The sequence below is a fragment of the Nannospalax galili genome, unplaced genomic scaffold (assembly GCF_000622305.1).
Source record: "Nannospalax galili isolate Female #2095 unplaced genomic scaffold, S.galili_v1.0 scaffold83, whole genome shotgun sequence".
Lineage (NCBI taxonomy): Eukaryota > Metazoa > Chordata > Mammalia > Rodentia > Spalacidae > Nannospalax > Nannospalax galili.
In genome coordinates, this window is record NW_008352659.1 from 1,373,631 (window position 1) to 1,386,165 (window position 12,535).

Genomic DNA, 12,535 nt, shown 5'->3' on the forward strand with positions numbered 1-12,535 from the left:
CCCTGTCGGTTACAGCTCATGCTTATCTGTGCCTAGAAGTGTCGTGTCCTCTCCTCTCAGTGTCCTGTCAGGGAACTAGCCCTGTGCACTCTCTGACTCTGGATGGTGGGAGAGACGTGTAGACATCTCAGGAGTTGGTGTGGACTCTAATATAAGGCAGAGCAGGTGACCTGGTCCAGCTGTGCATCATCTCTATAGATACCAGGCTCCAGGCTTCTGGTCCCCAGCAAAAGTTCCAAACTCTATTGAGGCATTAAAAGGCCACTACTTAATGAGTCTAGATTTTGCCACAAGGTAGAGCTCCCCTGGGGGCCAGATGTAGGTGACAACGATGGAGCAGTCATTGCACACAGATATTTCCAAGATTGGGCCTCAAGTTTTGGCTCCGCTACCAATTCTAATCAGCCCCATTCCCTTCCCCGGTTTTTCCGATAACACTTTGACGTTGGCTTTCTTGGTTTCTACAGCTTCTTGATGTCAGAAGTAAAATAAAACAACAAATACTACAGATCTCTCAAAGGATCAAATAAATAACAGTAATGTATTTACATGAGTATGTCTGTGGAGGAGAGTCCAGCACAACTGAGGAGTGGGAAACCAGGATTATGACCTGGTTTCTGTGGGCCTATGTAAGGATACAGTGAGGTTGGATAGGCAAGGACCCCTGGCTTGGGCTTCCTCAAGTCCAGAAGGCAGGGTGGGCTGGAGGCACTAAGCTACCTCAGGTAACAAGCAGCACCCCAGTTCTCCATCTGAGGAGCTAGCTACTCCTGGGGAGGCCAGGGGCCTTGTCTGACCATGGGCACTGGTGGGGGCATCCAGGCACAAAGTTCCTCAGTCCAGCAGCAGATAGGACAAACAGTTAAGATTAGGATTGGTGCCCTCTTGCCCTGAACTATGTGACAAGAGGGATGTGGAATTCATTTGTGTCGAAGATCAGCGGCCTCCTGGGCGGGTTTGGGTCCCTGTTGGCCTTGTGCAGTAGCTTGAAGAGCCCGGTTCCAATGTTCATCGGGATTCCCATGATGATACACTCGGACACACCTGGAACCAACCAGAGTCAAAGTTAGAGAGTGACTTACACACAGGAGGAACACTTACTGACCCAAGACTGCAAATGGGATTTGAGGTCCAGTTCTACCACATATCACCTGGCTGAAGGACTCATCCTTTTCCTTCTGGTCTATAAAAGCGGGAGCACTGTCTCACAAAGGACAGTGCTGCCTCAGTCCAGGTCACTGAAGGGCCTAGTCCGTCCAGCCAGTCCTCTCCTTGGACTCAGCATTTGAGAAAACTACTTAGGCAGTGAGGACACTATATAAGATCAAGGAATGGTGAGTTTTCTACCTGCCCTCCCTAGCTTAGGGCTTAGAAGTGTAGGTGACAATGCCCTCGGTAACGAGAGCAGACGGTGGTCAGCTGTGCTCAGAAGGGCTGGACCCCAAGCTGAAAAGACCCCAGTCCTTAGCAGGTATCAGAAGGCAGGCCTCCATGGAGTCAAAGCCTGGGAGGGGCTGCAGATTCCCTCTCCCAGCTCCAGTTCAGCTCTCATTAGATGGAAATGCTGGCTCTGTACCAGGGTTTTGATTCTACAAGAAGTAGACCAGTGGCCATTATGTTCTAGACTATGTGCTAAAAACAAAGGAAAAAGAAAATCAGAGACACAAAGAACCAAATTGAAAACCAGCATGGTGGGGCTAGAGAGATGGCTCAGGTGTTAAGAGCTCTTTCAGAGTACCTGGATTCAATTCCCAGCACCCACATGGAAGTTAACAGTTGTCCTTAACTCCAGTTCCAGGGGATCTGACACCCTCTTCTGACCTCTGCAGGCACTGTATGACACAGGTGAACTTACATACATGTAAGGCAATATACTCAAACACATAAAATAAAAATAATTTTTTTTTAAAACCAGCATGCAATGAGGGCTAATCCTGGGCTGCAGTGTGTTCAAGGTCCAGGTCCAAGAAGAGGGGCAATCTCCAAGTCAGGGAGGTAACAGCTGTACCAGAGCTGCAAAGGGGTCAGTGGTAGAAAGGCAGCAAGGGGTATGCTGGAGGATTTTAGTAAAGACCCAGCTGCCTCATCAGGGGTGGGTGCTAGGTCTCAGTTCTGGTGTCTGACAGCTGCACCTGGGCTTCTCACATTCTCTCCACACTAATCTATGTTTACTTTTCCTTTCTTTCATTATCTTTTTTGACAACGAAGTCTCACTATGTAGCCCTGGATGGCCTACAATTTGCTATATAGACCAGGCTGGCCTCAAACTCAGAGATCCACCTGCCTCTGCATCCTGAGTGCTAAGATTAAGGGTGCACCACCAGGCTTGGCTCTCCCTTTATCGTCTTTCTCTCTCTCCCTCATTTTTCTGGGGTTGCAGGTACTGAACTCAAGGCCTCTTCTATACTAAGTAAGCACTTTACCTTTGAGCTACATTGCCAATCCTCATTCCCCTACCCTGCTTTTTGTGTGCTGGGAATTGAACCCAGAGCTTTTCACATTTTAAACAAGACTATCAATGAGCTACAGTGCTGACCCTGTGTCTTTGATAGGAGAGCGGCAGACATAATAGTGCACAGTGGAATCTCATTTACTTGGGAGGCCAAGGTAGGAGGATAGCGAGTTGCAGTGCTATCTGAGCTACATAGTGAGACAGCTGGGGTGAAAAAAATCCTTAAGATTAAGATTTGGGACAAAAAAAATAGGTGCGGCAGGTGAATGAAGCCTTTTCTCACCATCCTCTATTAGCAAATCCATGCAAGCAAAGGTTGACCACAGCAAACAGCTACTAGGAGGCAGAGCTCTGGCTTGAATCCTTTTCAGGCTTGCAATATAAGCTTGGGCCTGACTGGTGTGGGTTCTGGGCCAGGTCACAGATCCTCCCAAGCTCCAGCCCCTGACTACTCTGTACCTTGGGCCTACAGGATCTTATGGGCTTGGGCTAGAACAAAGTCTAGTATTCAGGGACAGGGGAAGCCACGGTCAGGCAGACACTGCTGATAGCTCCCTATTTCATTCCACCTCGCTCAAGCCAACCTACCCCATCACATTTGACTTCCTGTATGGGGGCGGGGCTGGAATCAAAGTACAGTGCAGAGAGTGTCACAGCCCATTCCACTGTCTGGGTCTTGTCACTGAGAAAACACTGATCATCCTCCCAACTGGGGATTGGGCTACTCAGCACATGTGGTACCTGGCTCCTAAACTGCACGTTCACTGCCTTTCCCAGGAAGCAGGACAGCAGGCTTCTACCTGGTGGCTGTTCCACTCCTGTTAATCCTTGACGACACACAGGGTTAAAAAAAATCAGTGTAAGCCGGACATCGTGGCGCATGCCTTTAATCCCAGCACTCGGGAGGCAGAGGCAGGTGATCTCTGTGAGTTCAAGGCCAGCCTGGTCTACATAGTGAGTTCCAGGACAGCTGGGGCTACAGGGAGACCCTGTCTCAAAAAGACCAAAAAAAAAAAAGACAGTGTAGCCAAGGACAACTTCAAGGGCTAAAAGATCCCCATTAGCCGGGGGGGTCAACCTTTTTATATTTTGGAACTGAAACTGTCTGCACTGACAAGAAAGTAGCCAACTTACAGATGGGTAAGGGAGAAGCAGGGTGTCATAACTGGGCTCTGGAGACAAAAGGTCCATTGGTTCCATAACAATAGGCCTTTGACATTGCAAACCTACCGCACACAGAGTCCTTCTGCCCAAAGTAGGCGGCATCAAAGAGATGGTCAGCTGTCTTCTCAAAGGAGGCCAGCATCAGCACGCTCTCCTTCATCTTGGCCAGGCCAAACCTGGTGATACCCAGGACTTCACCCTGAGTCAGAGATGATGGTTAGAAAGGCCTCAAGCCACTCAGATCCTGACATCACATCCCCTACCTTCCCACTTGAGAACATGGCAACTTATGCTGCTTGTGTGTTTAGTATGGTACTGGGGCTCAAATCCAGGGCCCTCATGCACACTAGGCAAGTGCTCCAGGACTGACCTACATCCCCTGCCCTCTCTCTGGCTACAGAGGCAGCACAAAAAGATGGGTTTCAGGAACCAACACTGGGTCATCACAGGCATCCTATTTTTGACAATGGCTGGTTTTGCTGTAGGGAAAGACTCAGGAAAAGGACAAAAGCCATGTTCCAGCTTTCCTCCTCCAATAACTGGGTGTTTGTCATGTAGAGCAATTCTCACACTGGGACTGGACCAGAACACCTGGCCCCATTACCACACTGGTTTTTCGGTGATTGTTAACATCTTATTTTGTCTCAAAGCAGTCCTTACAGCAGTGTGGTTTACATGCCATAGGAGCTCCACGACTGTTTTCTCTTGGCATTGGATGTCAAATCCCCTGCCAACCTGTAGTTTCCTCATACCTTGTAGGTCATCAGGTCAGAGAGCAGCATCACGTGCCTTCTGTCAATACTCATGCCATGGTTGACCATTGTGTACTGGATTTCATTGATGATAGTTGTCCGGGCAGCCTCGATGCCCAGGGTTTTCTCCACCTAGGGGGAGCTGGAGATGAGCGGGGGCAGACACTTCTGGATGCTACTGCACTCCTATTTCTTCTTCTGCCTGACAAGTGCAAAGCAAATCTCCAAATGGATTGCTGTGCAACTGCTAGGGGAAGACGGGACAAATGCCAGGATCAGGAAGTGTGCTGGCTATCCGCTGAGTCTCCTGAGGTGGTATGGGGGAGCAGCCTAGCACTGAGGGGACTCAGGTTGAGTGGTACCTCATAGGTGTTATTGGAGGTGGTCCGGGTGCCCTTCACACCGTGGGTGGCCATGACAGCCCGCAGGTTGTCACCCTCTACCAGAAGCTTATACTTCTCCTTCCCACTCTGCTCGTCGATGTGGATGACTGCTCTGGACACCTCTGGGATGCCCTGTACAACCACCTGGATTCAAACACAGAAGCTCAAAACCCTCAGACCCTCAGCCCCACCCAAGAGCCACAGAAACCACAAGACTGCAAGAATAGAGGCACCTTGTCCATTCTATCCTCAGCTATGGTCAGCAGTAATGCACATAACCTGGGAATGCCTACGTGCTGTCTGCTGTCAGGACAAAGACAGTGCAGCGGACTATGACCACTCTACCGTCTAATGAGAGCAGAAAGGAATCTCATCAGCAGAGCTGCGAGTCAGCACTAAGACACAATCTGACCAAGCATGCCAGCGAACCATTGTTCAGTAGGTAAAGGCACCTGCAGCCAAGCTTAACAATCAAGAGTTCGGTCCTCGGGACCCACAGGTGGAAGGACTGATACTCACTGATTTCTGCAGGTTGTCGTTTGATCACTATGGCATGACCCGTCCCAATAAATAAATGTAATAAAACATTAAAAAAGAAAAATTTGACTGATCCTTTGGGGAGATGGTCATGAAGACTATAGCACCAAGAACTCATCCTATCTCATAGTGACCTGGTTCCTAAGCCCCACTCTGGCTGTCTCTCCATGAGCAGTGGCTTGGCCTCACCTTGGGAAGATCTTCTTTCAGGAACTGTAACACATAATACATGGAACTCTTGCTGTTCTCCCTTGGGGTAACGCACACCACAGCCTCACCATGAACAGCCACATCACCAGGCTTCACTCGGAGCTTGGAAGTGCAGATGGAGTACCGCACTGTCTCAGCGTTCACCTGCAAAGCACCAGAGGATGTTACCAGAGGACATCTGCAGACCTCTGTGACAATGGTTTTCTTTCTTTTTTTAAAAATTTTATTTATTGTTATCTTATGTGTATGTGTGTACTGCTTGCATGTAGATAAGTGCACCCATGTCGTGCAATGCCCACAGAGGTCAGAAGAGGCTGTCAGATCCCCTGGGACTGGAGTCACGGACAGTTGTTAGCTGCCATGTGGGAGCTGGGATCCGAACCCAGGTCTTCTCCAAGAACAACCAGTGTTCTTAACCGTTGAGCCATCTCTCCAGCCTGATGACAGTGGTTTTCATCCTTGCTTTTATGGTGGCTCTTTAAAAGCCCTTTTAGTTATTTTTGTTTTGTCTCCTTTACTAAAAATTTATTTATTTCTGTTTTATATCCGTGTATGTGTGTGTGTGTGTGTGTGTGTGTGTGTGTGTGTGTGTGTGTGTAAGTATATGCCATGTGTGTGTTAGCACATGTGAAAGCCAGAAGAGGGCATGGATTCCAAGGAGCTGGAGAAACAGGCAGCTGTAAACGACCCTGTGTGGGTACTGGGAACGGAACTTGGGTCCTCTGAAAGAGCAAGAATCGATGTTAACCATTAAGTCATCTCTCTAGATGCACATTTTTAATATACTACGTGTTTATGCTCTGTGTGCATATCTGTGCTTTATTCATGTAGATTCTTTTCACCAAAAGAACAAGCATTTACCTCACTGAAAACCCATGCTCAACTCATGACAACAAACCAGGACCCTTGGAAGAAGCTCCAGAAAGGCTGGAAGCTGGGGGACTGGAAGTTCTCTCTAGAGCCTCACTTTTGTTGGGTGTGTGCTACATCCCCAGATATTCTTCATTTTCCCCTCTGGGTCCAGGGATAAAACTCAGGACCTTGTATATTAGGCAAATACTCTCCCACTAAGGTTCATCCTAGACCTATAAATCAATTCTGCTAACAAAGCCACAAGGGAGACAGCAAGAAAGACTCAGCTGTCATTTGGGCACCAGACGGTGGTCTTTGAGAGTGGCTTCCAGAACCCTTTAAGAATAAGACAGGCATAACTACCCAAGGGAGAGAAGACGGTGTCAGAGTTATCAGTCTGAAATCCCCACTCACCCCAAGACCCTGAGAAACACTGATATCATTCAACTGTTACCTACCTCCATAAATACCAGGGTAAGAGGTCAGGTTAATCCACCCATTGAAAACGTTTACCAAACCAGCTGCCTCAAGCTCCTTCCACACATGAGAAGATGAAGGAGACCAAGGTCATGTGATGGTGAGTTGCTAGTGTGGCCTGAACCAAGTCTTGACTTGTTTCCTGTGTATCTACAGATGGCCATTCTATGTCAGGGTCAGCTCAGAAAGAGAAGGTGACCAATGACAAGAGACCAGTCAAAGCCTCTGCCCCGCTTCTCTGGCTGTGTTATTTTGCCCTGGTTTGTCAACACCTATCTCAGGACCCACAGGATCACCTCCTTCACACACTTAACTCCATGACTCACCTCCAGTCTCAGAAGTCGGATACGTTCTAGGGAGAGCTTGACAAGAATAAAGCAGTCATCAGGAAGAAACACTTCCTCAATGTACTCTGAGATCTGTGGTGGCAAAAGAGCAGTGTCAGCCATCCCTCTCCTGCCCACTCCTTCCTCACCCTGGCGCACAGGCTCTCTCACAGTCATGTGGTCCCTGCTGCAGGCTCCATCTACAGTGGCTCTGGCACTTCCTCCAGCACTGCAGAGCCCATTTTCTATCAAGGATTTCTTACCTCCCCCAGGAGGGTTTTCTCAATTCTTCCTTTCACCAGGCGAGCATAATCCGCATCATCATCCCTGTCTAGTTGGGCTGTGATAATTGGAGTGCTGCAAGGAGGTGAAACAATTACCACACAAGGAAGAGGGCCAGACTGTGCACAGAGCACTGCTAATCTGAGTGCTATTTACAACCATGAGACAGCACCTGTACTTAACTGTGCACTCACTGAGTGTCAGGCTTGCTACAAACGTGCTCCCATCAAGGTTTACGAGCTTCTGGAGACCCCAGGGGCTTACTCCATCAGTGAAAAGGCTGTAAGAAATTTTATTCTAGACAGGTGTGATGGTGCATGCCTTTAATTCCAGCACTCGGGAGGCAGGGCCAGGCAGATCTCTGCAAGGCCAGCCTAGTCTACATAGTGAGTTCCAGGCAAGTTGAGGCTACAGGGAGACCCTGTCTCAAAAAAGATTTATCCTGACAGAAAGAGCCCTGCCTCTTCTCTGCTTCTCTGGTCCTGAAACACAGTTCTTGAAATTCTGTTCCCTGGCGAAACCAACTCTTTATTTCACGTTCTTCTGTCATCCTCAGGGAACACCTCCTACTCTGACCATTAATACCATCTGTCTTCACAGGGGAGGGCATCCCCTGAACACAGGTCCCTGGACTGATCTGACTAGCTTGCAGGAAGCAGGCACAGGTGAAATGATTTTTGTCACTGAAAGCAATATATCTCTACTTCTGTCTTGGATCTCCTGAAGATCTGATTGAATCACTACAGGCTTACAAAACATGGCCATGGGCCAAGCAGGAAACACATGGATCAGGCCTACTTGGGCCTGAGATGACATCAAAGAGATGAAATGTCTACTGACACATTTTTGGTATGTTTTAATGTTTTCTCTTTCATGTAACTGGCAGTCATAAAAAAACAAAACAAAAAAAATCACTATTTTTTAGTGATAGGGTCTCTCTGTAGCCCCAGCTAGCCTGGAACTCACTATGTAGACAGGGCTGGCATCAATCTCACAGAGATCCACTTGCCTCCATCTCCTGGGTGCTGGTATTAAAGGTGCGTTCTATCATGCCCAGATCACTGCTTTAATTTTGACTATATTGCTTTGCGTTGAGTGACCTTTCAAAAATCCAAAATCTGGGGCTAGAGGGATCGCTTAGTAGTTGAAAGCACTGGCTGTTCTTGCAGAGGACCCAGGTTCAGTTCCCAGCACCCACTTAGCAGCTAACAACCGTCTGTGGCTCCAGTTTCAGGGAATCCAGAGCCCTTTTCTGACCTCTGTGGGCAATGCACAACATGGGTGCACTTACATGCAATAATAAAATATTTCTTAAAAAATTCAAAATCTGGCTGAGTGTGGTGGCATACACCTTTGATCCTAGCACTCGGGAAGCAGAGGCAGGCAGATCTCTGTGAGTTCCTGGTCTACATAGTGAGTTTCAGGCTATCTGGGGCTACAGGGAGACCTGTTTCAAAAAAAAAAAAAAAAAAAATCCCCAATCTGATCAACATAGCAAACCTGCCCCTGAACATCAGACACTATCTGGTTAATAAAACATTGGCATTCACAGGCACGAGGATCACTGGTCCTCAGGAAACATGCCAGGGAGTAGCTACCTGATGGCCTTGGAAGCGTTGATGATCTCTTTGATACGAGGCACACCTAAGGTGATGTTCATGGAGGCCACACCTGCAAAGTGGAAAGTCTTCAGGGTCATCTGGGTGCCTGGCTCACCAATGCTCTGTGCACAGAGTGCGCCCACTGCAGAGCCTGGCTCCATCTGTGCCCTAAAAAAGATGGAAGAAGATACAATGTAGCAAAGGAAAGGTCAGAATATGCTGGGGACAGGCTTCTTCTTACCTCCCAACAGGAAACAGATAGATGCTATTTGGATTAGGATGGAAATGGCAACAGGCCAGGCTGTGTTTGTGCTAGAGGAGGAAGCTGGCACAGGCCAAGAACAGGTGCCATCAGGGAAGTGAAATGGTCAGAGGGGCTGACAATGCAAAAGAATTCTATGTGGTCAGCATGTAATAAATAGGTGGTCTCAAATGATAGTAAAGGTGGTCAGAGAGCTGGCATCTGCCATATATTTCTTCAGGGGCAACAATACTTGGGAAATTTCTTTGCAATTCCATTCATGTCTAGGAGCATTCAGTCATGCCCCACTGGAGACCCTAAATGTGAGGTACATATCAGCTCAAACCCTGTCAATAAATGATGTTGGGGCAATATGCTAGTTGGGTTTTATTGCCAACTTCATACAACCTAGAATCATCTGAGAAGCGGGAATCTCGATGTGGGCATTTGTGGGGGCAGCTGTCCTGATTGCTAAATGAGGTAGCTTCCCACCCTGAATGTGGGCAACAGCACTTCATCAGCTGGAACATGAACTGTGTAAGAGTGAAGGCAGGAGGCAGGGGGTATCCAGAGCTCTGCTCTTAACTATGGATGTGAGATAACTAGCTGCTGGAGTTCTTGCCTTGACTTCCCCAAAATGATGGCATTTAAAATAAACCCTTCCTCTCCTAAGTTGCTTTAGGTCAGGGTATTAGCACTATAACAAATGAAACTAGAACTGGCAGGGCCCTGAAGCCTTGGAGAACAGGAAGGGCAAGACAGCCCTGCACAGATGCCTGGCAGTCTAAGACAGTCAGCATGCCCACCTCATGTACTTGTCCCTGCAGGTCTCCAGGAACTTTTCAATTTGAGTGGGAGTGATCCGGTCCAACTGATAGAGTACACAAGGCTAAAGGGACAAATGCCAAATGCAGAGTTAGGGCCAGAAACACCTGCAAGAATCTGTGTCCCAACACATCTGGGAAGGCAATTACCTCCGTTGTGCCATTATCATTGATGCCATATTTATCTCTGGTTTTCTTGATCTTCTCAGAAACCCCTTTAATGAATGCTTTTATTTCCTAAGATTAAAGAGCAAACAACAGTTGTGTTCCTCAATAATTTCAGTAGCATTATCCCTCCATAACCATTATCACTTCATCATACACTTCAGCAATGTATGCAGTGTGCCCTATTTCAGGGTTAACTAAATATACATATGCAAGGATATAGATATCTGCATATTGGTTCCTCCTAAAGTGCGTTTCTGAGGTGCACACCATGCCATCTACACTCAGGACACTGATCCCCCTGTTAGGCCTCTTTACCCAACCTATTCCCACGAATTATTATACCTGGCCTTTATCTATACATAGGCCTCACCCCTATGGCTGTGGGAGTTCACCATTGCACTCTTCTAACGCACACAGCCTACACTCCCACACTCAGAGCAGACATGACTTCACTTTTGTGCTTTTCTCCTCTGGAATGATTCCTGAGGGTCTCTTTAGAAGGTATGCCTTCACTTTAAATATCATTGCCTGAGGCAAACCTCTGTAGATACAATATACGTTTCAAGTGTACCTTCATTTCGAAGAGAACACTGGCCAATCTCAGCTATCTTCCCTGGGCCTCCCCTCTGCATCACAATTTCTCAGCCCCACACTCCCTTGCCAAATAAGAACTCACAGGATTCCTGGAAACCACTCAAAGCCAGATGAGGGACAATAGGCAGTAGGCTACCTTGGATTGGCCCAGGTTGTTTTTGAGAATGTAAAGAAGAGTAGATAGAGGGTGCTTCCCTTCAGCAGGCCCAGAAATTTTATAAGTTCCCTCAATGGTTCTGGACAAATCATGGTGGCAGTGAGCCTGAACAGCATTTTGTTGTACATGGCTGGCCATGGACACACAGACATACACAGGCAAGTAAGTAGGCTGGTGTGAGGGTGGACTGCACAGTGTGGTAGCCAAAGATGTCTCATGAGCTCTAGATTCTCCTGGGTGGGCTGCAGGGCCCCCCTGGGGAAAAGGTCAATGTGCCCTGCTCAATCTACAACAACACAATAATATGGTTAAAATGTCCAAATGTTTTCCAGCAGACTGAACCATAAGCCTGATTTCAAAAACAAAACCCTATAAAGCATGTACTAAGAGCTTATGACTTCCTAGCCCCATTCTATCTTAACCTTGCTAAAAAAATTTTGTTTAGCTTCCCACAAACTACCCAGAGATTTCTAGTTACTGACTTTTCTTTAAAGCAAAACATGAGAACTTTTTTGTTGTTACTATTTGAGACAGGGGTTTATCAGTATGTTGGCCAGGCTGGGCTTGAAACTCCTGGTTCACGTGAGCCTCCTACCTCATCCTGCCTAGTAGCTGGGAACACAGGTACATGCCACCATGCCTGACTGTTCTCTTATGCTTAAACAATCTTAGCATCCATGTCCACATAGCACATAGCTCACATGCCTTTCCCAGCCAGCTGCTTTCTGGCTGGAGTGTCCTTCCTGTGAGGTAGTCTGACATTCGCCCCACCACTCTGGAGTGGAGGGGGCTGAGGGTGTGAAAAATCAGATAGTGTCTCAAAGTCTACTGTCTGGGCAGAGGTTTCTGTGACACTATCTTTGATAACTGAGAAATTTAGTCTGACTGGGCATGTGTGTGTGTTGCGGGTGGGAAGCACACCCTGATAATACCAATACTCAGGAAGCCACAGCAAGATCTTAAGTTCAAGGCCAGCCTGGGCTATAGTGAGACTGTCTTAGAGAACAAAGAAAAGGAAGGGAAAGAAAAGAAGCAAAAAAAAAACCAATTCAGGCGGTTTCCCATAAGCCAAGATGACCAAGGGCTACTGGGGGTCCATCCCGCCCTCACTGTCTCTTTCCCATCGTCATAGCTTCTCATGGTTATCCACTCTACTCAACTCTTTTTCTTCCTGTTAGAAAAGTATGGAGACACAGGGAGGGTGACCTTGCAGGCCAACCATGCTTCTACACATCAAAGATTTTTAAGAAACAACTTCATTAAACTGCAAACTGAAATTTCAGAGTATGTTAAAGAAAAACTCTGGGCCAGTAAGATGGCTCAGCAGGTAAACGTACCTTTTGCCTGACAACCTAAATTTGATCCCCGAGACCCACACGGTGGAAAGAACTGACTCCTGAAAGTTGTCCTTTGACCTCACATGCATACCACAGCAAGGTGTGCATCCCATCCCCAAGTAGTTAAAAATGTAATAAAATTGGCCGGTGTGGTGGTGCATGCCTTTAATCCCAGTAC

The 12,535-nt window shown here is 47.5% G+C and overlaps 1 protein-coding gene across 1 annotated transcript in view; it reads right to left on the bottom strand.

Annotated features, from left to right (window-relative positions):
- Positions 1–512: 512 nt before the first annotated feature.
- The window catches only part of Polr3a (RNA polymerase III subunit A), a gene marked incomplete in the record, with an annotated part of 58,327 nt that continues 46,304 nt past the window's right edge, over positions 513–12,535 (bottom strand). The window contains 10 exon segments of the mRNA XM_008849830.3: positions 513–1,044; positions 3,683–3,815; positions 4,369–4,500; positions 4,731–4,895; positions 5,478–5,642; positions 7,154–7,246; positions 7,417–7,510; positions 9,034–9,204; positions 10,084–10,166; positions 10,252–10,338. Of these exon segments, the coding sequence (XP_008848052.1) occupies positions 896–1,044; positions 3,683–3,815; positions 4,369–4,500; positions 4,731–4,895; positions 5,478–5,642; positions 7,154–7,246; positions 7,417–7,510; positions 9,034–9,204; positions 10,084–10,166; positions 10,252–10,338 (1,272 nt within the window).